This window comes from Ammospiza caudacuta, chromosome 20 (genome assembly GCF_027887145.1).
Source record: "Ammospiza caudacuta isolate bAmmCau1 chromosome 20, bAmmCau1.pri, whole genome shotgun sequence".
NCBI lineage: Eukaryota > Metazoa > Chordata > Aves > Passeriformes > Passerellidae > Ammospiza > Ammospiza caudacuta.
Window position 1 is genome coordinate 5676393 of NC_080612.1, and position 26659 is coordinate 5703051.

Consider the following 26659-nt stretch of genomic DNA (forward strand, 5'->3'; position numbering starts at 1 on the left):
CTTTGGGCTGGCTGGGTGTGTGGTGTTTCACCCCACAGACACTTCGGGCTGGCTGGGTGTGTGGTGTTTCACCCCACAGACACTTTGGCTGGCTGGGTGTGTGGTGTTTTACCCCACAGACACTTGGGCTGGCTGGGTGCTGCAGTTGGGCACGTGGGGACAAGTCCAGGCCTGCAGGAGCTCTGGTGGTGCTGGGATGGAGCTTCCCCCCATAACAGGGGCTGCTTCTCAGGTTTCCCTCTGCAGAGAATCTTTAAGGGGATGGTGAAGGAAAGGAGTTGGTTCTGATGAGGGTTTGGATCCAGAGCTTTATTCTGGCCCTCAGGCCTCTGAGTGCAGCACCAGCTCCAACAGAACTCCCTGAGCCCGTGGTTGCTGCTCCTTTAACCCCGGGGAGAGGGGCAGGGAAGGGGCAGGAGCCATAACCAGGTACAGGAGGGGAGGACAAAGGGACAAAGGACACCTGGATGGCCCAGTGCCCCCCAGGGGTGGAGGGCATCCTTTGGATCTGCCAATCACTCAGTGCCCTTCTGGAATGCCAGGACTGACAGACAGTGCTGGGAGGGGTCAGGGAGGGAAAGGAGAGGTGATTGATACACCTGGACAGAATTATCAGGGGAGGGACCCGAGGTTCTCAGTTAAACTCTGAAATCACAATGCAAGAGAAAAGTGCATATTATATAGCTCTATGCAGATATTTACTATATGTATTTTGTTGTGTTGATTAGTAGTGCTGTATTAATGTTTTAATAGTATGGTAAATGTAGTTTTGTAGTTGAAAGGTAACTTTTGTAGTTAAAATAGTAACTATGTGTGTGGGATGTTTTTTAAGAGAGGAATGAGGTACTCGCACTGAGATAGCAGCCACAGGACACCTGAATGTTTCAGAGAAAGAGAATTTATTGCTCCATTATCAGGAGAAACAAACTTCTTCCTGCCTTGCTCAGCCCTGAAGAAGCCATCAGGATTCAGAGGAAGAAGCTGACACTGACCAGACAGAATCCTGTGTTTGAATGGAATTTATGCATCATGTATGAAGTGTACGAATATTCAAGAGCTGTTGCTTTTAAGGAATCCTCTGTTAATGTGGGTCCTTTTTTGGTCTTATGCTGCCCAGAAAAAGGTACCCAGACATCCATAACTCTTTGTTTCTGTTGTCTCATATTGTCCTAATCCAAATTGTCCAAATTACTATTAGTCTAATTATATTTCTATTTTTGTAACCATTTTATTACTATTAAACTTCTAAAATTTTAAAAACAAGTGATTGGTGTTTTTCACAACTTGTATATTCATTAAATTTTTAAAAAATAACTATGTTTTCTATAACCTTAAGGAATGGGATGGGTATTTATTTAGATTGGATTTATATGGTTTTTTCCAGAATAAAGAAGTGATGATGAAAATCTGAATTATGTCTGTTGGTTTGTGAGGCACAGAACAAATGATTGTAGGATCAGTCCTGGTGTTTGTGGGTCTTGTAGGAGTGTGTTCATTGTCAGCAGTCTGGGCTTAAAGATGAGAAGGTAACACTGTGAACTGTGCCTATTGTGTGCAGAATGGACTCTGCCTTTTACGTGTGCTGTGCTCAGACTCCTGTTAGAATTAAAGAGTTAAAATTCTGGTCCTTTGATGGGGTGGTGACCATTTGATGGGGTGGGACAGAGGGGGTGGTGTCCATTTAATGGGGTGGGGCAGATGCTGTCCTGCCTTGCAGTGAGCAGCAAATGAGCCTTGTGTGCTTCCCCTCCATAGCGGACACTAGTGCCAGCTTTTGGACAAAGGGCAGGCTTGGTGCCAGGAAATGCTGCCTGAGTCACTCTTTCCTCTAAAATATACCAAAAAAACCCCAACCTTTTTTTTTTTTTTTTCCCTGAGGGGACTCTCATGCTCTGACCTGAACAGTGCCAGTCCTAATTATGAGCGGGATGATGTCTGGGATAAAACCTGTGCACGTCCCCCACATTCCTAAAGCTCTGTCTGTGAGTTCACCCGAGGAAGGACCTGCACGGGTGCTGTGTCCGTGCCATCCCTGCCCATTCCATCGTCAGAAATCCCAGCAACCAGGCACCCTATTAGCACATTCCGTGCTGCCGGGGCCGGGACTCGAACCCGTGGCCTCATGGGGGCCGGGGCCCGAACCGGCGTCTCACCTGGGCCGTGACTCGAACTCGCTTATCGGCCGAACCGGGACTCGAACCGGGGATCTTACCGGAGGCGGGACTCGAACCCGCGGTCGCGGGGCCCGCGCGGGGCGCGCCGGGGCCGGAAGCGGAGCGCGGTTCCGGGGCGGGCCGTCCTCGCCGCCGCTCGGTCCCGCACGATGCTGCTCGCCCGCTCCCTGCGCGCCGCCGCCGCCGCCGCGCTGCGCCCGCCGCTGTCCGCGCCGCGCCGCCCGCTCAGCTCCGCGGCCCGCCGCGCCCTGCTGCCGCCGCCCGCCGCCGCCGCGCCGGCCCTGGCGCGCTCGCTGTGGCAGCTGGGCGGCGGCGCGGGGCGGACGGCGCTGCTGCGGCCGCGGCGGGGCTCGGCCGGCCGCGTGTCCTGCGGCTGCGGCGGGCTGCACACCGAGGGTGAGCGGGCACGGAGCGGGGCCGCCCTTGGGAGGGCGCGGGGAGGACACGTGCGCTGCACCCGCTCCGTGCTGGGCAGCACGTGGGGCGGGAGGGCTTTCCCTACTGATCTCTCTTTCCCTAATCCCCCTCTTTCCTTAAGCCCCCTTTATCCTAAACCACCTATTTCCCTAAATTCTGTGTTTTCCCTAAATTCGGTCATCGCCTAAGCCCCCTTTTCCTCTATGCCCCTTTTCCTCTACACCCCCTTCGCTACCTCTTTTTCCCCTACTCCCCCTTCCTCAACCTCCTTTTTCACAACTCCCTTTTCCCCAATCCCCCTTTCCCTAACCCCTTTTTTTTTTGTTCAAACCCCCATTTCCCCAAACCTCCTTTTCCTGCCCGCCCTTCCCTTAACCCCACTCCCCTTTTCCTTAACCCTCCCTTTTCTTACTCCCCTCTTTCTTTACCCTCCCTTTCCCCACATCCCCCCTTTCCCTAACTATGCATTCCCTAACCCCGTTGTCCAACACCCCTTTCCCTGAACTCACCCCCCCATCCTTTCCTTCATCCCTCCCTTTCCCTAACCCCCTTTTCTTTCCCCCAGGAGACAAAGCCTTTGCGCAGTTCCTGACGGATGAGATCCAGGAGGAGAAGAAGATCCAGAAGCACAAATCCCTGCCCAAGGTCTCCGGGGGGTGGGAGCTCGAGGTGCACGGCACGGAGGCCAAGCTGGTGCGGAAGATCGCGGGGGAAAAGTGAGTGGGGTGTGGGAAGGGTCCCCAGCCCCCGAGGGTGGGTGGGTGGGTCACAGTGACCGGGCTGCTCCATGTGCTCCCAGCCCAAACTGCGCCTTTGTGTGACCGCTTTGGGCCAAAGACACTTTTTTCACGCCTTTTTGTTACTGTGTTTTGTGTTACAAAGTTTCACGTGGTCTTCCTGTTTGAAAAATAACAGTTCGGTAAAACTTTAAAAGGTGAGAGCACTTGGAGGGAGCAGCTTCTCCCAGGTGTGTCTTTTAACTGCAGTCCCTGCTTTTGTTCACACACTGTGAATCCTGAACAGGGCTTAAAAGGCCCGTTCTGATGGGCATTTTGGGGATGTGTTCAAAAGAATTGTTTCTGTTTCTTGTGCAGGATAACGGTTACATTCAACATCAATAACAGCATCCCACCCTCGGCTGAAGACGACACGCAGGAGCAGCAGAAACCTGATGAGCAGGAGGTGACTTAGCCTTGATGTGCATTTGATGCTGGGGACACAGATGAAAAATTGAGCTTTGTCCTCAAGTGTTGAGGCTTTGGCTTTTTCTCCCCCTTACTTGATATTTGCGAGCATTAAGTCACAAAATGCAGATTTCCCAGGGCTGCCTGTCCCTTCCTCTCTGCTGCAGAAAGGCAGAGATAAGGGTAAATTAGAGGAGAAATAAGGAGAAATTAGAGGAATTCTAAGACTTTCTAGCACCTTCCCAAAGGTCTACAGGAGAATGGGAGAGGGAAGCTTTGTACAGAGGAATGGAGTGACAGGTTGAGGGGGGGATGGCTTTTAACTGGCAGGGAGTGGGGCTGAATTGGATATTGGGAGGGATTGTTCCCTGTGAGGGTGGGAAGGCTCTGGAGGTGTCCAGGGTTAGGCTGGATGGGGCTTGGATCATCCTGGGATAGTGGAAGGTGTCAGGAATACCCAGTGCTGGCTGGGCTCTGCTGTGGTTGCTTTGGCTCCTGTTCAGATTCCAGTGCTGATGCAACTGTTCTCTTATTTAGCCTGAACTTACATCAACTCCAAACTTTGTAGTGGAAGTAATAAAAGATGATACAAAACAGACCCTTGTGCTAGACTGCCATTTCCCTGAAGATGAGGTGAGTATCACTGTGCCCCTCTTGGATTTAACTGCTCTTTGCAATCTCTTGCTTTTCTGAATCAGCACAATATCCAGTCTCCTCTTATTTCTTTATTTTTCTTAATCAGAAAAAAAAAAAAGGCTTTATGTTGGCAAGAATAGTGGGGAGGAAATGTTTATGGCCCTGCCCTGGTGTTTCTGATCAGCTGCTTATTGAGCTCTTTATTTAATTACAGTAGAGAAGTGGGGATTAGAAAAGGAGGGGAGAAAATAAAATTGAGAGCTTTCACTCACACTGGTATTTGTGGTTTATTTTGTAAATGTTAGGAGATGTTTAACAGCCAGTCTTGGCTGACAAAGATGAGACAGACATGGGAAGACATGTTTAGAACCACACAGAAGTTGTTTTTTTGTATCTGTAAAATTCAGGTTGCTGATTTACATGGCAGCACAAGCTTAGAGGATTTCTTGAGTTCTGTGCATGTCTGTGCTTGTCCTCAGAGAGGAGAGGCACAGCTTCTCTGGCCTTAAGGCTTTTCCTGAGGTATTCCCAGCCTGAGGATGAGCTGTTGAGTGTGCCCACTAATTGCAGCTAATTGCATGCCTTGTATTTGTTTTCCTGCCTCAGATTGGACATGAAGGAGAGGAAGAAAGTGACATTTTCACAATTCGGGAGGTCAGCTTCCAGCCCACTGGAGAGGCTGACTGGAAGGACACCAACTACACCCTCAACACGGATTCCCTGGACTGGGTAGGTGCTGCTAAAGGCCACAGAGAGCTCTCAGCTCACCTCACCTGGCTGTCCCTCTGCTCCTGGGCTGGGAATTAAACCTGACAGGGTGTCTGAGACAGGGGCTGGCCCTGCTCTGCCCCTGAGCTGGTGCTTCTGCTGCAGACTGAGGGTGTCTCATGATCCCAGGGTTGTGCACTGCTGGTGGCATTACCAGGAATCAGGACAGACAGGGGGAACTTCTTCCTTTCCAGATTTTATAGGTGGATTTCCCAGCAGGGAGTCACATTCTGGAAATGCTTTGACACTTGTTAAACATCTTTTGATCTGTGTTTAACAATGTGGCTTATCAGGCACCATGTGTAGGTAAAAGCATCTGTGTGTGGTATCTGAAAAAATACATTGTGTCCTGCTTTTCCAGGTGTGTTGTTAGACTTGTAACACTAAAAATATGCACTAGAATCTGGGTGTTCTTATGTTCTCAATGCCAGGATTTTAAAAGCTACAATTTTTAGTTTGAGGCTGTCATGTTTAAAACAGAAAGTAGAAGTGCTAGAGTGTATCCCCTTGAGAAGCCTTCATGTAAAAATTGCTTAGTGTGCTGTAGACCATCCCACACTGATTATTCTATTTTTCCCCTAAGACATTAAATTAATTTAAAATGTGAATGAAAAGGAAAAAGCCAAGTTCATGAATGTAACATTTAAGCCTTTCAGACAAACCTGCACATCAGATCCCTTTCCAAAGTGTTAGCTCACCCCTGGGTGGAGGGACAGGCAGAGCTTGGCCTGTGTCATCCTTGTCACTTCCCCTGATGACTCCACAGTCTGGGGATCATCTCCAGGGTGCAGCTCATTTGTAGGGTTGAGTTTGGGTTTTTATTACGTGTTCCATGGCCCTTTCTGTCCAAATGTTCAGCCAAGGTCAGGCCTGCCCTCCTGGGGTGGTGCCTTGAGAGGCTGCCTAGAACAGAGGCTAGACAGTGTTAAAGGAATAAAATAGGATTTATTAAAAGGCCTTAAAGGATTCACCTGGGGCAGTACAAGAGCCCAGCCAGGGCTACACCAAGGATGGTTGATGAGTCATGGGTTTTCACACTTTTATAAGTTTTATAAACTTTCCATTTCCATATTGGGGTTAATTGTCCAATTCCACTCTAGGTTATGCAGTCCCATCCTCCCAGTTTGCACTCCTCAATTCCCTGTTTGCACTTTTTGGGCCTAAAGCTGCAGGGGTGTCCTTGGTTATGGGGCTGGAAAAGGATTGTTTTGTCTGACTGAGCTGTGAGGAGAACTTGCTGACACTTTTAATGAAATACAGAGTTAAACACTAATGCAGAACAGAATCTGGGAAATATAAATGCTAAAAATGAAGGCATCAGTGGGAGCTGGGCCTGATTTTCCTGGGAGGAAGTGCCAGTTGTCAGGGGACATTTTAATGCACCCCTGCCCAGGTGCATTCCACTAAAGGTTTCTGTTCCTGCTCCAGGCTCTCTATGATCACCTGATGGATTTCCTGGCTGACAGAGGAGTGGACAACACCTTTGCTGATGAGTTAATAGAGCTCAGCACTGCCCTGGAGCACCAGGAGTACATCAAATTCCTTGAAGACCTTAAAAGCTTTGTCAAATGTCAGTAGGTCAGGCTAGGGAACTCAGCCTCAAGCGTGGATATTTCACAGTGCTGCTTCATCCAGCAATACCCAAATAAATCTTCACAGTGGATTCAGAGAGTAAGTAAGGAAGGTGGAGAAGGAGGATTCTCACTTGGAGTTGTGGAGTTGTAGTGATGGTGCAGCCCCAATCAAGTTCTCCAGTGCTACAGGCCGGAGTTGCCTCGCCCTGCACGGGGCTTTTTGTACAATTAAGAGTGAATGTGAAGAATAAAAACTGTTCAACATATCACTGAAAAAGGGTGGTTTCTCTTCTTCTTGCTGTACCAGAGCTGCCATGAGAGTGATGGCAGAGTTTCTCTGTGCCAGAGCTGCTCACAGTAGTTGTGGTAGTGATGGTTGAGCACTTCTACTTTAACCAGTGCCTCCAATTGCTGTTTAAGTTTTAAGTTTATTTAAGTTAGTTAATTTATTTAAGGTTCATTGAAACTCAAAGCTGAAGTCTAACACGAGCTGTGAGATCACTGATGTAGTATTAAAGACAACCCCAAAGCAAAAATAAACTAAATATATTTATTTCAAAACATGTCCTGTGTGGTTAAAAGTGCAGGTCAAGGCAATACTGTGCCTTTTGGAGTGTCTTTTTGACACAGCAGTTAGAAATATGTACAAAAGAGTCCTAGCAGCTCTGGGTGAAGTTTAGTATTGAAGTCTTCCAGAAGTAAAGCAGCAGCTCAATCACCTTAGAGGAGAATCATCCAGGAGTCACAGACCTTTACAAAAAAGTTGAACAGAGAACTGTATTAATGTATAAAGTTCAAAACTATATGAACAGGAAAAACTATTGATTGGGGGGGGAAAAAAAAAAATCACAAAAGAGTTGTTGAGCACTGGCAGAGGCTGCCCTGGGAAGTGGAGGAGTCACCATCCCTGGAGAGATTTAAAAGACACCTAGATGTGGCACTTGGGGACATTGGTCAGTTGTGGCCTTGGCAGTGCTGGGGGAATGGCTGGATTTGATCTTAATGGTCTTTTCCAACTTAAACAATTCCATGGCTCTACTTGAAATGCTCTGCCCCTACCACTGTCCTCACTGGTTTTACATAGCAAAGCAAGCAGCAGCTCTAGCTGGAGCCAAAGGGCTGCTGTGTGTTCTCTGAGACACCTGGATGAAGTTTTTCAGGAGGTTTAAACAAGTAATTTTTAAAACTTTTCTTCATGAACTCCTTATCTGATCAGATGGTGCACACAAGACTTAGAAGTTGTTGGCTAAAATTAGGGCACTAGATTTGACAGGTCCTTGAAAGATTCCCTAATCCAGCAGTTAAAGGTGTGTACTTTGGAATGTCTCTTTTATGGTTGCTGGTGGTCAAAGGTAAAGCCATTTCCAAGTAATTTTGTGAAAAAACAGCCACACAAACCCAGAGATCAACAGACCTGTGGTTTCTGCCTATGTAATTGAGCCATGGATCCAAGCAGGGATCCTTTCCAGGACCCTGACATTTGCACTCACAGGGCAGCTCATCAGCAGACTGGCTTCCTCCTCCATGCCACTGGTGACTGTGAACTCGGGGCTGTGCAGGCACCTCTGACTGTGCTCTGTCAAGGTGCTTTCCAGCAGGGACCGAAGCTTTCCCTCTGTCATATCCTGAGAGTAATTCATTAAAAGTCAGCTGGAGTTCCTGTCTGTTGTTTAAAGCTGCCTCTGCAGCAGCAGGGATGCCACACACAACGTGTCACAGTGCAGCTCACCTGTGTGCTGATGTACAATCCACACTGGCAACAAACCAAGTGAGCCTTCACAGTCAGGTTATTCCTGGGAAGAGCAAACTATGAGCATCATGACACCCAGAACAAGGAAAGATCTTAGCAAGAAAAACCCCTAAAACCGACCCAAGATTCCCCCCCCCCCCCCACTGGATTCAGCTCATTGCTCAGGCATTTCTGTGTTGTTGAAATGAGCAGCAGCCTCTCTCTGCACATTTCTAAGCCCAGACTGCTGTAGGAGAGCAGGGAATCTGATTCCAATGCCAAGGGCTTTCTTACTTACTACATACAGGGCAGATGACCCTGTCAGTGGAGCAAAAAACCCAAAACCAACTCAACAGCCCCCTCATTAGATTTAGATCATTGCTCGGGCATTTTTATTTAGTTGAAATGAACAGCAGCCTCTCCCTGCACATTTCTAAGCCCAGACTGCTGCAGGAGAGTGGGGAATCTCATTCTCATGCCAAGGGCTTTCTTACTTCCTACCTACAGGGCAGATGACCCTGTCAGTGGAGTGAAAAACCCCCCAAAACCAACCCAACATCCCCCCAGTAAGATTCAGATCATTGCTCAGGCATTTCTATGTTGTTGAAATGAACACCAGCCTCTCTCTGCACATTTCTAAGCCCAGACTGCTGCAGGAGAGTGAGGATTCTGATTCCAGGGCCAAAGGCTTTCTTACTTCCTACATACAGGGCAGATGACCCTGTCAGAAGCATCCAGGCCGTCCAGCATGGCGTTGAGACATTCCTCATCGAAGCGCAGGCTCCGCTCGTACTCCTCGATCACCAACTGCTCTGCAACAGCACAGCACAGCACCCTCAGGGCCTGCTGGGCAGCACAGCCAGAGCTGCTGGGCTGATGCAGGCTGGGCTGGATACGAGTTTCTAAGAACTTTTACTCAGATTTCTATGCTTGGTGAAATCATTTCTGCTAATCTGTTTTTTTCTGTGGCTCAGTTCGTCTCATACGGGTCTTTCTGATCAGCACTTTAGAAACATCCTGAATTGATTTATAAAGGTTCCTAGAGCTAAAAGATCTCAGTCCTGTTTCTCTGGCCTCCCTCACAGACTTTAAAATGACACTTAAACTCTTAAAATGTGAGAAGAGGTCTCAGTACCTCAGCAAGATTTTTAAGGAGGCTCTTGCCCTGTATCACGTGGTTTGCAAGAACCAAGGAGTGCAGCCTCAGGTCTTCTGCACTACCAGGAAGTTACAGATCAAACAGGAGTCAGAAGATGTGTAAAGATCTTACCTTGCAAGATCAGTTCTTGTTGGATCTCTTCCAGCACTGCCAGCTCATCAGGGTCCTCCAGCACCTGAAAGGCGAATGAGTCAATGATCCTCCCATTCCACTTTCTCACTTCCAACACCTGACTGCGCAATATAAATCCACTCTTATTCTCCTGTCTCCTGTTTGCAAATCCCTCTATTTGCACACCCATGCACTGTGGGAAGCAACCTGTACTGCAATCACAAGTGCAGAGCCAGCCAGAAAAGACCCAAGTACAGCCTGTCCAAGAACTCGCTTTTTAAGACATTGAGGTTTCATTTCCATTCTCAGAAGAGGGAAGTGACAACCAGCTATAAAAAGCACAGATGAGGAAACCAATCCTCTGCTGTGATCCACAGGCTGTTTGTGAAAGAAATAAGGAATTTCCCCACTCATGCCCGGAGGCACTTTCACAGCTCAACACCCTGCCTGAACTGCAGAACAGGAAACCCTGAAGCTCTTGAGTTTTGTCGGCTCCAATGAGAAGCTGAAGTCAGACCTTCAGGGAGCTGTATTCGATACTCCTGTATCACACACGTAGTGTTGAGGCTGGGGACCCAGCACTGACCTGCTCCATGGGCTGCTCTCCGCCGAGGCCGGGCAGCCTGTCCCGCAGCTCCTGCCACTCCTGCTCCATCACCTCCTGCACCAGCAGCGCTCCCGGGGCCGCCCTGCTCGCCCCATCCGCGGCCTGGCGGTAGCGATCCAGCAGCTTGGCCCGGCTGCTCCTCAGCCGCTCCATGCAGCGCTGCGGGAACAGCAGAGCGCCCGGGGCTGTCAGCGCCGGCTCGGGGGGACACGGGGGGTGCCGGGGCTGGGGGTGAGACACGGCGGAGGGGGTGCGTCCCACAGGGCTGAGGGACCAGGAATCCCTGAGGGGACACGGGGGTGCCGGGGCTGGGGGTGAGACACGGCGGAGGGGGTGCGTCCCACAGGGCTGAGGGACCAGGAATCCCTGAGGGGACACGGGGGTGCCGGGGCTGGGGGTGAGACACGGCGGAGGGGGTGCGTCCCACAGGGCCGGGAGAACGGGAATCCCTGAGGGGCACGGGGGGTACCGGGGCTGGGGATGTGTCCCATAGGGCTGAGGGACCGGGAATCCCTGAGGGGCAGGGGGATACCGGAGCTGACCACGTCCTGGAGGGGCTGCGGGGAAGCTGGATGACAGCTCGCAGCGGGGGCAGCGCCGGGCGTCACTCGGGACGCGGTCAAGGGACAGTTTCGGACGGGGTGAGGTTCACCCACCCCTGCGGGACCACTGAGGCCAGCCCCGGGAGGACCGAACTAGGTCTAAATGAGAAGGAAGCCCACGTCCCCCCCCTCGCAGCCCGCTCCCCGCTCACCCTGCGGTACGTTTCCCTCCAGGGCGGCCCGCCCGGGCTCTTGTACCGCGCTCGGTGCCCCTGCACCGGCGCCGCCATCGCGCCGAGCCCGCAGCGCGCCTGGCCCGCGGGGCACGCCGGGAAATGTAGTCCGGGGGCGGTGGCGCCCATTGGCCGCGCGGGCGGTGACGTCAGGGCGGCGCGGCGCGCGGGGCGATGGCGGCCGAGTGCGGCCCGGCGGAGCAGTGGCGCGCGGCGCTGCCGCAGCACGCGCTGTTCGGCCGCCTCCGCGAGCGCGCGCCCGCCGCCCCCCGCCCGCCGCGGCTCCGCGACCTCCTGTGCGGGCTGGGCTCCGACCTGCTGCTCTGGGACGGGCCCGCCGCCGCCCTGCTCGCCATCGGCCTGCGCCGCCTCGGCACCGGCACCGACCCCGCCGCGCTCGGCCGCTACCAGGTGCGGGAGGGGCTGAGGGGATGGAGGGCCCAGGGGGGATTGAGGGGAGCAGCGGCTGGGGCGGGCGGTGTGAGGGAATGGGGAGGCTGTGAGGGGATGCGGAAGAGGGGGCTGGGGTGGGGGCGTTTGGGGCGTGAGGGGATGGGGGGTCGTGGACGGACGGGCTGGGTGTGAGGGGCCGTGAGGAGGGGAGGGGGTGTGAGGGACTGGGCGGACCGTGAGGGGATGTGTGGAGAATGTTAAAAACGGGACAGAGAGGATGTGAGGGGATGCGAGGTGTGAGGTTTGAGGGGAGGAGGGTCATGGTGGGCACGGGGCTAACAGGGTCTGTTCCTTGAAGGAATATCATCCCTCAGCGCGCCCTGGGATGTCCTTCCTCAAGGAACCCACTGCTTTGTGCCTGATTCCGTGCCGTGTAAATAACCATCCAAAATAAAGATGAGCTGTACTTCCGTGGGTGCTTTGAAGGGCTTGTGCTTCCCTGTAACATTTCTGTTTTCAGACTCTTCTGTGCATAAACCCGCCCCTTTTCGACGTGCACCAGACGCTGCTGAGCCCTGCCCAGCACCATGTGGCGCTCATCGGTACCAAGGGGCTCATGGTGCTTGAGCTGCCCAAACGCTGGGGCAAGAATTCCGAGTTTGAAGGTGGGAAATCCACGGTGAACTGCAGGTGGGTGAGACCTCAGGTGAATAATAACACCCTTGTCCTGCCACTCTTCCTCTACAACCTCCCTTTCTTGGGGTTAGGCAGATACAGAAGGCACTGGTGGAAGGTACAGGTTGTATTGGTGTTGTGGGGCAGTCATGAATGAAATTATTTTGGCTCAAATACTTGCTGCTTGTCAAGTAACCCAAATAAATTGCCTTCTAAACTTGTTGTAATTGCTGAGGAGCAAGATGCTCCTCTAGTATTCTGTAGCTTTCCACAGAATCATGGAATGGTTTGGGTTGGAAGAAACCTTAAAGGTCAGCAAGTTCAACTCCTGTTATGGATAGGGACATCTTCCACTAGACCAGGTTGCTCTGAGCCCTGCCCAACCTGATCTTGGACATGTCCAGAGATGGGGCAGCTCCTCTGGGGTCTTTCAGCTATGGCAGCTGAAAGCAGATGTTTTGGGGGGAATAACAGAGGGCTTCAATTTAAAGCTGCTTTCCAACTTTCAGAGTAGTACAGATAAAAACTCTGAAACCTTTTCACTGTGTCTCTAGCTCTTCTTGTCCCTACCTCCCTTTGGAAGTAGCTTGTGTGTTTCTGGTCCCAGTGCAAGTCTCTGCTCTGTGTTCCAGCACCATTCCTATTGCGGAGCGCTTCTTCACCAGCTCGACCTCCCTGACCCTAAAGCATGCAGCCTGGTACCCCTGTGACACCATGGAGCCCCACATTGTGCTCCTGACATCAGATAACACCATCAGGTAAGCCCCATTTGTGTTTGATTAATCAAAGTGGGGTTTTTTTTGTCACATCCAGCCTTAATTTGTCACTGGGTATTTGCATCCTGCCGTTTTTACCAGAGTTAGCAATAAAAAAGTAGGATGGGGGAATTTCAGAGTGAGTGGCTGATGTTCCTGTGTCAGCAGGGAATGTGCAGCACTGCCAGCAGAGTGACCATGGCTGCTCTTTCTTTCTTTCCCCCAGGTTTTACAGTCTGAAGGTGCCTCACACACCCATCAAGGTGATTGTGCTTTCAGACACCGAGGAGGAGACTCTGACCATCAAAACAGGGTTGGTGTGGCTTCTTGTATTTTGAAATGCTTTTGCAGAATAAGCTCAGTATTCTCAGTTATGTTTTTAATCAATAAGTGATAAATGTGCCTGAAAATCTCATATGAATTCTGTAGTGCTAGCAGTTCTTCATGGCAGAGTACCTACACTTTCCCTTTTCCTCCCTCCCTCCCTCCCTCCCTCCCTTCCTCTCCCCCACCCTTCTAAAGCAAAGTGGTGACAAGCTGTGTAGTTAAGTGTTTGTCAGAGTAGCAGCTTGAAAACCACGCGTTGACTTTAAGCTGGGGTTAAGAAGGGGGTTTTAAATGAGGAATGTAGAGAATAGATTATCTTTTTATTTCATTCCTGGTCTGGTTGGAAACAGAACTCTTGCAGCACAGAGTGGTGTCCCTCACAGAAGTACTAGAGCCCCTCCTGTGTCTCTGGAGCTGTGAGGGCACTGCAGGACCCATGTGCCACATCAGGGGTGTCCCTTACAGCCTTGTGTAGCTGGCACTGCTGGATGGGATGGGGTTGGGCAGGGATTTGTGGCAGCACAGCCCTCAGGAGCAGGTTACACTCTGTGCTCTCAGTGCTTGCTGACCCAGCTGGTTGTGCCCTGTGCCAGGAGAGCCTACACAGCATCCCTGGGTGAGACAGCCGTGGCCTTCGACTTCGGGCCGCAGGTGCCGGTGCCCAAGCACGCCCTGGGCCAGCGCGGCAGCGAGGAGGTGCTGGGCTACCCCCTGTACATCCTCTATGAGAATGGAGAGACCTTCCTCACCTACGTCAGCCTGCTCCAGAGGTAGGCTCTGAGCCCCAGGGCTCGTGGGGTGCTTGGCTGTGCAGTGCTGGGATGGGAGAGTCACCTCTCGGCTTGGCTGGGACTCTGTGAGGGATGCTGGGCTGAGTTTGCTTGTACTGCAGACTGTTCTGTCTCTGTGGCAGTGCTGATAGACTGGAATCCAAAACCAGCCTGTCATCCTTTCTCATCCAAACATTATGGGTGCAGCTTCCACTGCTCAGAATGCACTGTGCATAATTTACCACCAGCAATCTGATATGAACACACAGGCTGTAAAAGATCAGTGGGTCTAAGGCTGTTCAGGGTATTTTGTGGCACAGACATCCTTAGCTTTGGATGAGGCTCATTGAGCCAGGGGCATCCTAGGAAGAGAAATTGAAGAGCATAGGGGGTTCACAGGCATGTTCAGTGGAAAGTCAGGATGATTAATCAAAAATATAAACATGATACAAGAAGGAGTTACTTTAGAAAACTGAGAAGATGGTGCAAGACTTACAAGTTAGATCTTGTGTAGCTGAATATTAAAGCGTGTGGTACTTGGGTTAGAAACAGCACTGTGGGGGGATCTGTCTGCAGGCAGTGAGGTGGTTTTAGTCCATCTAAAGTTCTGCCCAAAGAAATGCCACAGCACAAAATGCTGCATGTGAAGTGCGAGAACCAGTTGAGTAATCATTAACTTGAGCCTTCCTTGAGTATTTTGTGTTCTTGCAAGAGAATGTTTCCTCATGAATTTTTGCAGTGTAGCTTTGGTTGCTTTCAGAGCATAAAGTGTAATGAAATGAGCTCTGATTTCCCCTCTGAGCTCTCCAGCAAGGAGCTGCAGGTCAGACTTGCAATCTGCAGCAGTGCAGTGGGACTCAGAGCTCCCAGCCATTGTCTGACAGCTGTGGGAAGCCCCCTGCAGCCCTGGGCTGAGACCAGACCCGTTCCTTACCCGTTCCTTACCCGTTCCCTGCAGCACGGGCAGCCCAGGGAAGCTGCTGGGGCCGCTGCCCATGCACCCGGCGGCCGAGGACAACTACGGCTACGACGCCTGCGCCGTGCTGTGCCTGCCCTGCGTGCCCAACATCCTGGTCATTGCCACCGAGTCGGGCATGCTCTACCACTGCGTGGTGCTGGATGGAGAGGAGGATGATGAGCAGGTACCTTCTCTTGGTTTGGTTTTTTTCTGGAGGTCTTTTTGGTTTTTTAATCCAAGTTCTTGCTGCAAGGTGGCAGGATGCCTCGAAGTGTGTGCCAAGTGCCAAAGCTGCATTCTTTTGGAATGAGGTGGTGAATCTTTCTCCTGTTTCAGCCAGTTCCTGTGGCTCTCTGACACTTTTATATTAAATCTCAGTCCTGTGTACCCTGACAGTAGATCAGTTTTTGATCAAATTTACTAGGATCTAATTTAAGGAGGATTTTCTAAGAAACCCTGAATTTGAGGGTTTTTTTTTTAAGTAAACTTGAACTGCCTTCCTTGACAATTAAAACTTGTACCTCTTTCTTGATACTGTTTATGTTGGCATTCCTATTTAAATGATGTCTGACAGAAGAATTCAATGCTCTTTACAGTCAGAGAAGTCCTGGGACCCAAGATCTGATCTTATTCCTTCCCTGTACGTGTTTGAATGTGTTGAGCTGGAACTTGCACTGAAACTGGCAACAGGAGATGAGGAAGATCCTTTGGAGTCTGACTTCTCTTGCCCAATCAAGCTGCACCGAGGTAGGGCTGTTGTTCAGCTCGTGGCTTTTTATGGCACACATTTAGGATCCAGTTATCTGCACATTCTCATCAGTGTCAGACAAACAGGGGGTTAGAGTAAGGATTTGCCTGATGCCCTCAATACAGCTGTGGAAGGAGCAAGCCTGGCAGGGGCACCAGTGTAGATTACACATGGTCAATACTAAATTCTGTCATCTGAGGGTTATAAAGCAGGAGTTTCTGCATCTGTGCTGACCTGTGAGTGTGAGGGAGTGCTGTGGAGAGAGTGATCCTGAGGGAAGGACCTGCTTGTCCCATGGTATTGGGGCAGGACAAAATGTTTGGGTCTCTGGGAGCAAGCAGCTGGTCAGAATGTGGTCTGCTAGTTTTAATAATCTGCCATTGGAAACCTGTCTGAGTGATGCAATGTGGTGTGATAGGAAGGGTTCAAAACATCATCAGTGTGTTAGACTCTAACACCTGTATCTGCTTCTGTGCTTGCACTAAGATGTTAAATCTGACTGGACACTAAGTTGCTACACAGGATCAGCAGTGCAGGTGTGAAGGGTGAGTTTTTCTCAGTTCAGTGCCACCTCTTACATTTTCTGCTTCAATTTCAGATCCCAAATGTCCCTCTAGATACCACTGCACACACGAAGCTGGTGTCCACAGTGTGGGCTTGACATGGATCAACAAACTGCACAAATTCCTTGGTTCAGGTGAGTGAGGAAAGTGGGGAACAGATGAACATCTGCCAGCAACAGGCTGGTGGATGCAGGTACTGCTGAATCCCTCACCCTGCAAAGTGGATCTGATGCATCCTGACATGTCTCCTTGTAGATGAGGAGGACAAAGACAGTTTACAAGAGCTGGGAGCAGAACAGAAGTGCTTTGTTGAACATATTCTTTGTACAAAACCACTGCCATGCAGGTAAAAAACCAAACTCTTTCTCAATTGCTTTCAAGTTGGGGACTTGCTATGGAAAATATTTATGATTTGTCATCTTTTGCTGCATTCTTGCCATTAAAGTAAACTCAGAAGTTTTCAAAAAATACAACTGAGCAATCTGTGTATCAGGATTCTTACTGCATTGTTAGGGTAGGAGCTTAAAATTCTTGTATTTCTGTCTGAAGATCACCTGTCAGAGCAGCAGAAATTTTCACTTCTATTTACCTGACCTTGGAGCATTTCCAAAAGAGTGAACATGCACAATTTCAGGAATTAAGAACTCTCCTGACCGGGTAATTTTTTTGTTCTTCTCTTCAGGCAGCCTTCTCCAATTAGAGGATTTTGGATCGTTTCTGATGTCCTGGGGCCCACCATGATTTGCATCACCAACAGCTATGAGTGCATTACAAGGCCTCTCTTGTATGTGGTTCTCAGTTGAAGTCCATGACTGCATGGGAAGGACCCAAAAAGGATATTCCTGTTTTTCAGTTACTCTTTGGTTGTTTCACCCCAGGCTTCTGCAGCTCTTAGGACACTCCATGAAGTTTTGCTTTCTGAACACTCCCTGGCTGAGCACTGGGAGTTACTGAGCTGTTACCTACTGCTGATGAGGTGTTTGTAGGGGATATTATTAATCAGGTCACTTTTAGTGAGAATTAGGACAAAAAATGTTCTTGATGGTATTGTTGGGGTTTTTCAGTAGTGTTGATATTCTTAATGGGCTGCTGAGGTTGTGTGTGCCTGAAAGGGGAAAAACAGAAGTAGGATTTTTGTTTGTGCTTCCAGTTACTTTCTTTGGAGGTGGTGGCAAAGATACAGAATGGTGTGAATGTGCATTTGCACAGTGAAATGAACACCTTGAGGGGGTGACACTATTTTCAGCTCTTTTTTTTTTTTTTGCAGGACACTGTTTAAGGTAGAACAGACAGCAGAGCCAGTGTTAACATGAGGTTCTCCCAGAGACCTTTCATTTATTTCATGGTTTCCACACAGGTGGGCAGTGACCAGGCAGGGTGCTTTGTGGAGAAGGCCACGCTGCTGTTCAGTGCCTGCCTGCCTTGTTCTGGAACTTCCTTCTCTTTAAGCCAGAGGATATTTATTATCCTTGCTAGTTTGAGCTGTGACCAAACAGGTGTGGGGATGTGAGCTTTGCCTGCCCTGCCAGGGCTGGATTTACCACGTCCCTGAAACAGCTGCAGTGACACAGGGACTCCACAGCAGAGGGGTTCCAGTGAGGGAGCTCTGACTGTTTCAGTGTGAGTGTGTGACTGTGTCAGTGAGGGAGCTCTGGCTGTTTCAGTGTGAGTGTGTGACTGTGTCAGTGAGGGAGCTCTGGCTGTTTCAGTGTGAGTGTGTGACTGTGTCAGTGAGGGAGCTCTGGCTGTTTCAGTGTGAGTGTGTGACTGTGCCAGTGAGGGAGCTCTGTTTCAGTGTGTGTGACTGTGCCAGTGAGGGAGCTCTGGCTGTTTCAGTGTGTGTGACTGTGTCAGTAAGGGAGCTCTGGCTGTTTCAGTGTGTGTGACTGTGTCAGTGAGGGAGCTCTGGCTGTTTCAGTGTGTGTGACTGTGTCAGTGAGGGAGCTCTGGCTGTTTCAGTGTGTGTGACTGTGTCAGTGAGGGAGCTCTGACTGTTTCAGTGTGTGACTGTGTCAGTGAGGGAGCTCTGGCTGTTTCAGTGTGAGTGTGTGACTGTGTCAGTGAGGGAGCTCTGTTTCAGTGTGTGTGACTGTGTCAGTGAGGGAGCTCTGACTGTTTCAGTGTGTGACTGTGTCAGTGAGGGAGCTCTGGCTGTTTCAGTGTGTGACTGTGTCAGTGAGGGAGCTCTGGCTGTTTCAGTGTGTGTGACTGTGTCAGTGAGGGAGCTCTGACTGTTTCAGTGTGTGTGACTGTGTCAGTGAGGGAGCTCTGACTGTTTCAGTGTGTGTGACTGTGTCAGTGAGGGAGCTCTGACTGTTTCAGTGTGTGTGACTGTGTCAGTGAGGGAGCTCTGGCTGTTTCAGTGTGTGTGACTGTGTCAGTGAGGGAGCTCTGACTGTTTCAGTGTGTGTGACTGTGTCAGTGAGGGAGCTCTGGCTGTTTCAGTGTGTGTGACTGTGTCAGTGAGGGAGCTCTGACTGTTTCAGTGTGTGTGACTGTGTCAGTGAGGGAGCTCTGGCTGTTTCAGTGTGAGTGTGTGACTGTGTCAGTGAGGGAGCTCTGGCTGTTTCAGTGTGTGTGACTGTCAGTGAGGGAGCTCTGGCTGTTTCAGTGTGAGTGTGTGACTGTGCCAGTGAGGGAGCTCTGACTGTTTCAGTGTGTGACTGTGTCAGTGAGGGAGCTCTGGCTGTTTCAGTGTGTGACTGTTCCCTTGTGCTGTGTGCAGGAGCACTGTGCACCCTGCGTCCCCTCCCCTGCTGTGCACCAGGGAGGACAAGGAGCTGGCCGTGTCCCCGCTGCGCATCGTGGCCGAGGCTGAGCATTCCTTTGAGAAGCACATCCAGGGCATCCTGCAGCGCAGCTCTGCCAACCCCCTGCACCTCAAGTGAGCACAACCTGGGGCACCTGCAGGGGCAACACTTGGGAACACACTGGGTGTTGGGCTGCTCCTACTGAACAGCACATGGCCTTGGCATGGCAGTGCTGGGCACAGCTCCTGCCACTGACTGGTACCTGTGTCCCTGTGGGGATGGCACCCAGCCCCGTGATGGTGCAGGCTGGGACGGGATCCCTGGCTCCAGGCTCCTGCTCAGAGCGGGGCTGCCTTCAGCTGGTGAGGTTCTCATTGCTTGGCCCATTGGGTTTGGGGTATCCTAAGCTACCTTGGGATTTCCTTAATTTAACCCTCACTTTCACAACAGACCCCCTCCCCCCGCCCCCCTGAGCTTTACCATAAACACTGGATGTGTTCTAGGCTTCCAAAGGAACATATTAGTAAGATGGCAAAAATGTCAATCTTAAGATCTGCAGATAAAGATGCTGCTCCTCCCCCTGAAGAATGCCTTCAGCTCCTCAGCAGAGCCACCCAGGTGTTCAGAGAGGAATATATACTGAAACAGGACCTGGCAAAAGAGGAGATTCAGCAAAGGTAATGCAAAACTCTCATAAAAAATGTGCTGGCATGTCTCTGTGACACAGCAGCACTGTGGGTCTGATCCTGTGAATGAGTAAATGTACTAAATGTAAAACTAACAATGAATACCAGAACTTAAAACTGAGTTATCAGGAAAAGCAGGGGTGAGTTTAATAGCTGATCTCTGTAGTGGCTTATAGGGGAAGAAAAAAAGGGTAAACAACACAGGTAAAATACTTTTCTCGTGGTGTTTGCTTGCCTGGGCCTGTGGGTGGCAGGAAATCTGACCTCAGCACTAATCCTGACAAAGGAAAATTGCCTTAAGTCTCTGCTGCTTCAAATCATAGTCAGTTATTTACACTACAGTTAGGACAAAATGGGAGTTTTTTCTCACTGCCCCCCTTTCAGTGTCTTTAGTTCTTCCCACTCCCAGCATTTTCTCTGTGGTGTAAATCCTGATTCACCTGATTGTAAGTGGTCTGATTTTTTTTTTTTTCCATATGTGTTTATTTCAGAGTGAAGCTGCTGTGGGGACAGAAAAAGAAACAACTGGAGGATCTGAGTTACTGTCGAGAGGAGAGGTGAGTAGAGCCTGACCCCTTTATCCAGTCAAACCTCAGGAATGATGCACCCGTGGTGGCTTGGACAAGGCCCTGTGTGGAACAGGCGAAGGCATTCCCAGCCTGCAGGTTTGCTCCCTCCTCCAGCTGCCTCCTTCAGCCTCCTTGTCCTTTCCCCACACCCTGGCCTGTCCCGTGTGTGGATCTGAAGTGAGGAATTGTTTCTCCCTCCCCTTAAGGAAAAGCTTGCGGGAGATGGCCGAGCGCTTGGCTGACAAGTATGAGGAAGCCAAAGAGAAGCAAGAAGACATCATGAACAGGTGAGGGCACACAGAGCTCTATTCCACCTCACAGCCCCTGATGTTAAACAGAGTTTGCAGGTGTGGCAGAACAGAGTGGGCAGAAGCTGCTGGTTAGTTACAAACTGGGCTTCCGCAATTCCCTGTGCTGGGGCTTGGTGTGATCTGTCTGCAGGCCCAGCCTGAGCCAGCCCCATGCTCAGAAATGCCCCTGAGACCAGGTGGAAGGGGAAGGTGAAGCCCCTGAGACTTGGGCAGCATGGCCCAGGTGTTTGAGCAGAGCTGGGAACCAGGGATGTTAACTCAGAGACATTTCTTGCTGTAAAGGATGAAGAAAGTCCTTCGGAGTTTCCACTCTCAGCTTCCTGTTCTATCTGACACTGAAAAAGATATGAAGAAGGAACTGCAGACAATCCATGACCAGCTGCAGCACCTGAGCAATGCTATCAGACAGGTGAGAGGAGGAATGGCCAGGCTGGGAGGTGGAATGGCCAGACTGGGAGGTTCCTGAGCTCCTCCCTCAGTGCTGACAGAGGAGTCCTGCCAACAAAGTGATGCTGGACTTAATTAGCAGCAATGAACTAAAGGGGCTTTGGGCCCTTGGTGTAATACAGACAGGACCTTTGCACACACTGTAAGCCCTCAGAGAGCTCCCCAGTCCTCAGCCTGGCAGGGACATTTCTTCTCTTTGTGGGAAGTGCAAAAGCAGACAGATTTGGACCCAAAAAACCCCAATTAATTGCAGTACAACACAGCAGTCTGTAATTAACAAGCTTCCACTGTGGCAGGCAGCACCAGCACTGACTGGGCCTTCTCTCCTCTCCTCCCAGGTGAAAATGAAGAAGGAATACCAACAGAAACAGATGGAGAAGGGGCGCAGCCCCCGCAAGCCCAGCATCAGCCTCAGTGCCTACCAGAGCAAGTGCATCCAGGCTGTCCTGAGAGAGGAGTAAGTGCAAGCTGGGCTCCTCCTGAGGAACCTGAGCCCTGGCTCACCTGCAGTTCCAGTGTCTCAGGTGTCACTTAAGCCATGCTGGGGCAGAGGGGCTGAAGCACAGGACGTGCAGCTCCTGAGAGCAGCACCTTGAGCAGATGTATGGAAGTGCTTTAGCCCAGGATGCCAGGGCAGTCTGTAACCCAGCCTGGGATGACAGGCACTGCTCCCATTCCCTGTTTCTACCAGCTCTAGTGTTTCCCTTCCTCCCTAGCTCTGTGCAGCCTTTTGACTTGCCTTATTTTTTCTTGAAGGGGAGAACACATCCGGGAGATGGTGAAACAGATCAACGACATCAGGAGCCACGTGAACTTCTGACGTGTCCTGGAGAGGACCCTGCAGCCAGGGGCTGGATGAGCTTTACCTGGCCCTGGTATTCCCTTGTATATTTACCATTTGTATGTTGAACAATACACCTTTTACATATTATTTTGTAAAGAATTGTGAAATAAAATACTTTTGATATGACTCCTCACATGCTGTGGTTTCTGTTTTTGTCATGGGAAAGGGACATGCTGTAGGTGTTTTATATTTGTGGTGTTAGAGGGTAACTCCTGCAGCTGCCTCAGGAGTGGGGGTTGCTGCTCCCTGGGGTTGTCCTGGGATTGTCTCCCACTCTTGCTCCATCAGGGGTTCCCTGGGGGAGGCTGTGGCAGGAGGCAGAGGAGAAAGACCAGAGCCGTGCACACACACACTTCAGCAGCTTTTTTTAATTTGGAACACTTTCTCCATAAAGGACACACCTTCAGTACAGTTAACAAATGGTTACACTGGAATCCTGGAGACAGCAGAATTCTACACCCACGATTGCACAGGACACCAATGGCTTGGCTCACTGGAATGCAGGATTGACTTCCAAACACTGTTTGCCTTTTGCAAAGATGGCTCTGCAGTCCTTGCCATTACAAGGCCAATTCAGTCTCTGCTGTAGACAGACTCTAGTGGACAATAAGGAATTGTTGTCCCTCCCCCCTGCCCTTGGAAAAGGTGCCACAGTGAAGCTCAGGGGGGACAGGAGTTACTGCACTGCTAAAACAGGGGGGCACTGCTGGGGGGTACCAGACATGCTGCAAGAACACTTTGTACAGGTTAAGACTATACAGGTACAGGAATGCAGACAGAACTCCAGAACTCCACCTGGGCCCTGCTACAGCCTCCACCAACAGCTCAGCCCCTGGCACAGCTGAGCAGTGACACTGCCCGAGCCAGGAGAACCCACCCTGCCCCAGCCACGCTCCACAGCACCCAGAACTGGAAGGAAGAGCATTTGTTTTCTCGTGTTCACGAGCAGCAACACCAGAATCCATCATCCAGTGAGTATCTACACCAAGAGCTTTTCCTACATTTACAGTCTTTTAAATTTGCTCTGCAAATTTGGCACACACTGTCTTGTTTTGCTTTTAAAGGCCCCTTTGAGTCTGAGTTCAGCAGAAGCTCAGTTGCTGCTGCTGAAGCTTTGCTGTCCTTCCCCCAGGAGGGACAGCAGTTTGCAGGGAGCACATTTCCCACCCCTTCTGTGAACAGCCAGGGTTCCAATTTCCAACTGAATTGTTTAAAAGTCTGACATTACAGCAGTTGGTGAAAAGGGTGACTCGTGTTCCAACACTAAAATGGTCACAGCTGGTACTGGGACAGGAGCACAGGTGTTGGGCTGTGTGATGGAACAGAGAGGTGAAAAGGAAAAACCATGCAAGAGCTGCCTGCCCTCCTCTCCACACCAAAGGAAGTTCCTCCAGGGACTTTTGCAGTGCCTGGTTCACCAACAAGGAAAAGCACATAGTGCCCACCCCAGGGCTGCAGGTCTGCCTTTGCGAGCAGCCCCACAGCCCTGGGGCTACCAAGGAGCCCAAAGCACTTGCCCCACTCATCTCCTTCCTGCCAGGCTGCAGCCCTGAGCTCACCCTGACACCACCACACCTGGGAAAGCTGTGCCCACGAGCCACAAAAACACAGCAAGGAAAAGCCCCCAGCCCTGCAGCACCTGCAAGGCTCTGAGCCAGCACAGCCGGGGCTGCTCAGAACAGGTCAGACACAGGACCAGCAAGGGATGCTGGAAGGCCAGAACAGCTCCTCCCCCTGCTCTCTCACACTGGGACCATCCAGAAACACAACCAAAAATATTTTACTGTGAAAGACTTCAAGGTGCAGTTCCTAAAGAGTTCAGCTTGCTGAAGAAGGTGCAGGATGTGGTGTAGTTTTGCCATACAAGAGGCTTCCTTACACCTCCTGCACAGGTGAGGCCCCAGTTACAGTAACTAACCCTGTAACCTGTTACACAGTTTGGCAAGGGAGGGTGGGAACAGAGAAAAAAGCTTTCCTTTCTCTTCTGCAGCTCCTACTAAAGGCCTGTAGTTTTGTCTCTAAAGTCTACCCAGCCATTGGAAACTGAATGAAAATATCTGGTCCTGGATTTCTGCATCAGGACCTGGCTGCTGTCACCCACAGCTCAGCAAATAGTGAGGAAGAGTAAAAAACCCCTAATCTGGTAACTGCCAAATAAGACTCAAGCCACACTTCAACATCACCTTTATGTGACAGTAAGTGTCACCTTTAGACATGACAGCTCTGCCATCTGTTAGTCATTACTAAGGTGGGAAAATTGCTTTTGGGTGTCAGGATTATGAAGGGAATTAATTGCTAGGGTGAATAAAATGCTTTAATTCTTGTAATGAGTGGCAAGGAATTGAGCTTGTATGATGCTTTTTTGGCTGTTTTTAAGGCATTCCTCTTCAAAACCACTGGTTCTGACTTGATGTCAGTAGCAGGATATACACTGCTAAAAATAGGATCTAAGCACTTAAAATACATAGTCATGTGCATTGCAGTTTGGAGCAGTTTCTGTCACTTTTGAAGGTGATGAAGAAAAGCAGATCTCCGGCCAAGTATATGAAGAAAAAACATCAAGGAATGGAGGAAAAACTAAGAAGTTTTGGATAGCAGGATCTGCTCCTTCAGCCTCCTTTTAACTGAGTTGCAAAGTTCAAGAATTGGGTTTGTACCACCAGGATCACCGACACCTGCAACAGCTCAGGAATGTGTCCAGCGGCATGCATGGAACTCCAGCAGTGCAGGAGGAGCAGGAGGAGGAGGAGGAGGAGGAGGAATGCTCATGTTACCTCTGGACATTTATAGAACAAGAAACCCAAACCTGGCAAGTGAGCGATCACAAGAATTTCCTGCCTCTGCTGCCACATTACTGAGTGCAATTGAACAGTCTGGGAGCAGAAGCAGGGGACAGCACAGGAGCCACCCCTGAGCAGTGCAGGACAGCACAGAGCTGCACTGCCCCTCCAGCAGCACAATCCTGCAGCTCCTGCAGCTCTGTGCCCTGCCCAGGAGGGTCTGGCAGTGCTTCCCTGGGTGCTGGCACTGCCCTGGACACCATCCCAGAGAGCTCCTGCCCTCACACCTTGTGCCAGCCCCAGAGCAGAGCACACCTGCCCCACCTCAGGCCAATGCTCAGACATGCACATGACTCTTACCAGCTTTTTTCTGTTTGGGTTTTTTGTTTGCTTGGTTTTTGGTTTGTTTTGTTTGTTGTTTTTTTTTTCCCACACAGAAGGGATTCTAGGCACTGCTCAGCTTTAGGAGATGAGAAACAACCGGTTGTAGCTCCATATTCTAAATTACATTTGTGAAAAGAGATTACAAAACAGTGCATTTCTTGTGCTTTTCTTTCTGTATCTGAATTCAACAGAAAAATGGCAAGGAGTTAAATTCTCAGTACAGTGTTCTTTTTCTTTTGGATTAGCATTTATCTGTTCAGGAGATACACGGCTCACTCATATCCACATTTCAGCAGCATTCAGATTCTTCACAGAGCCAATGGTTTTTTAAAAAAAAAGTACTGAGTTATGAAATAAGATCAATATCCAGTGTCCTGCTAATAAAGTCATATTTTAATATAAAATATTCATACAGCATACTCTACACCTCATTCTCTCTGCTAGCTGAATACTGTTACTGACTATTCAAACAGAAAAACTTCAACCACTTTGCTCTTCAACGTTTTGGAGGGACAATAGTTTCCAGCAGCTACTTTGATCACAGTAGTGGGGGAAAGAACAGAGGGAAAGACAGGGGTTTATGTTCCAAAACTCTAGATTAGGTTACGAAGTCGGCTGAAAGAGGGAAGTTTTTCAGAATGTAAGGACTGATCCCACTCAGTGGAACATGAAACACTGCACTCATTAGTGTTTCCATTAGAAATTCTCCTTCCTACACTACAAGTCACCCTTGTGCTCTCTTCCTGCCCAGTACGAAACCTTTTTCCCCTCTAGAAACAAAACTTAAGTCATTGCTCCCCTCTGTTGTCTTCTGCTCTCTCGGTTAGAGTTAAATAATAATTAATGTTGCTATAAAGATGAGTTAAAAACCTCAGCCACAGCCTTGGAGCCCAGCAGGGTGTCTGTCATGTTTCAGGGAGCTGATTAATGTCCGTCAGTTTTGTGTCGTTCAGGATTGCACGGATCCTCTCCAGGGAATCTGCCTGCCGGATCCTCTCCAGCTGCACCTGCAGGAGCAACACGGGAATGCAGTCAGCAGGGGCAGAGCCAGAGCCAGGCACGAAGGGGCAGAGCCAGGCACAAAGGGGCAGAGCCAGGGCTAAAGGGGCAGAGCCAGGCCTAAAGGGGCAGAGCCAGGCCTAAAGGGGCAGAGCCAGGCCTAAAGGGGCTCAGAACCAGGCACAAAGGGGCAGAGCCAGGCCTAAAGGGGCTCAGAGCCAGGCACAAAGGGGCTCAGAGCCAGGCCTAAAGGGGCTCAGAGCCAGGCCTAAAGGGGCTCAGAACCAGGCACAAAGGGGCTCAGAGCCAGGCACAAAGTGGAGAAGAAAGCAGAGCCAGGTTCAAAGGGGGAAGAGCCCTAAGCTCACACGCAGGCCTAAAGGGGCTCAGAGCCAGGCCTAAAAGGGGAAAATCCCAGGGCCAGGCCCAAAGGAAGAGCCCAGAGCCAGGCCTAAATGGAGAAGAGCTCAGAGCTCATATCCAGGCCCAAAGGGGGAAGAGCTCACACCTAAACCCAAAGGTGGAAGAGCTCAGAGCCAGGCCCAAAGGGGGAAAACCTCAGAGCC

The 26659-nt window shown here is 50.4% G+C and overlaps 4 protein-coding genes across 5 annotated transcripts in view; 2 read left to right on the forward strand and 2 right to left on the reverse strand.

Moving 5' to 3' along the window:
• The first annotated feature begins 2323 nt into the window (after positions 1–2323).
• Positions 2324–7019, forward strand: C1QBP (complement C1q binding protein). Its single transcript, XM_058817785.1, has 6 exons — positions 2324–2570; positions 3157–3307; positions 3686–3773; positions 4313–4408; positions 5018–5140; positions 6608–7019. The coding sequence occupies exons 1-6, from the start codon at positions 2324–2326 to the stop codon at positions 6755–6757; spliced, it is 855 nt and encodes a 284-aa protein (XP_058673768.1). The 3' UTR covers positions 6758–7019.
• A 265-nt stretch (positions 7020–7284) lies between these two features.
• Positions 7285–11197, reverse strand: RPAIN (RPA interacting protein). The gene is made up of 7 exons (XM_058817786.1): positions 11114–11197; positions 10339–10518; positions 9753–9816; positions 9180–9294; positions 8483–8546; positions 8244–8378; positions 7285–7503 (listed from the first exon to the last, which is right to left on the reverse strand). Exons 1-7 carry the CDS (start codon positions 11189–11191, stop codon positions 7474–7476), a joined length of 666 nt encoding a protein of 221 aa, XP_058673769.1. The 5' UTR covers positions 11192–11197; the 3' UTR covers positions 7285–7473.
• A 111-nt stretch (positions 11198–11308) lies between these two features.
• On the forward strand, positions 11309–22063 carry NUP88 (nucleoporin 88). The gene is made up of 17 exons (XM_058817782.1): positions 11309–11545; positions 12048–12217; positions 12835–12960; positions 13184–13270; positions 13878–14054; positions 15013–15196; positions 15609–15759; positions 16359–16457; positions 16579–16669; positions 17006–17107; positions 19049–19207; positions 19625–19750; positions 20251–20316; positions 20535–20615; positions 20922–21048; positions 21425–21543; positions 21843–22063. Exons 1-17 carry the CDS (start codon positions 11309–11311, stop codon positions 21904–21906), a joined length of 2166 nt encoding a protein of 721 aa, XP_058673765.1. The 3' UTR covers positions 21907–22063.
• Positions 22064–22283: 220 nt separating this feature from the next.
• RABEP1 (rabaptin, RAB GTPase binding effector protein 1) overlaps positions 22284–26659 on the reverse strand; it is a 48068-nt gene continuing 43692 nt past the window's right edge. For both annotated transcript variants that reach the window (XM_058817659.1, XM_058817658.1), the window contains one exon: positions 22284–26101. In XM_058817659.1, the coding sequence (XP_058673642.1) occupies positions 26000–26101 (102 nt within the window). In that variant the 3' untranslated portion in view covers positions 22284–25999. The remainder of the gene's footprint in view (positions 26102–26659) is intronic.

Excerpts from the sequence above, each read along its gene's own strand:
- RPAIN (XM_058817786.1), bottom strand. The coding sequence starts at position 11,191 with ATGGCGGCGCCGGTGCAGGGGCACCGAGCGCGGTACAAGAGCCCGGGC. Across the intron at positions 8,547-9,179 it reads ATCTGCCCTGTATGTAGGAA|GAATAACCTGACTGTGAAGG; the intron begins GTAAGAAAGCCT and ends TGCTCTTCCCAG. Across the intron at positions 7,504-8,243 it reads GTCTGCTGATGAGCTGCCCT|GTCTGTGACTCCTGGATGAT; the intron begins GTGAGTGCAAAT and ends TTTTTTGTAAAG.
- C1QBP (XM_058817785.1), top strand. The coding sequence starts at position 2,324 with ATGCTGCTCGCCCGCTCCCTGCGCGCCGCCGCCGCCGCCGCGCTGCGC. Across the intron at positions 2,571-3,156 it reads CGGCGGGCTGCACACCGAGG|GAGACAAAGCCTTTGCGCAG; the intron begins GTGAGCGGGCAC and ends TCTTTCCCCCAG. Across the intron at positions 4,409-5,017 it reads GCCATTTCCCTGAAGATGAG|ATTGGACATGAAGGAGAGGA; the intron begins GTGAGTATCACT and ends TTCCTGCCTCAG.
- NUP88 (XM_058817782.1), top strand. The coding sequence starts at position 11,309 with ATGGCGGCCGAGTGCGGCCCGGCGGAGCAGTGGCGCGCGGCGCTGCCG. Across the intron at positions 17,108-19,048 it reads TGCATTACAAGGCCTCTCTT|GAGCACTGTGCACCCTGCGT; the intron begins GTATGTGGTTCT and ends TGCTGTGTGCAG. Across the intron at positions 20,616-20,921 it reads CAAGAAGACATCATGAACAG|GATGAAGAAAGTCCTTCGGA; the intron begins GTGAGGGCACAC and ends CTTGCTGTAAAG.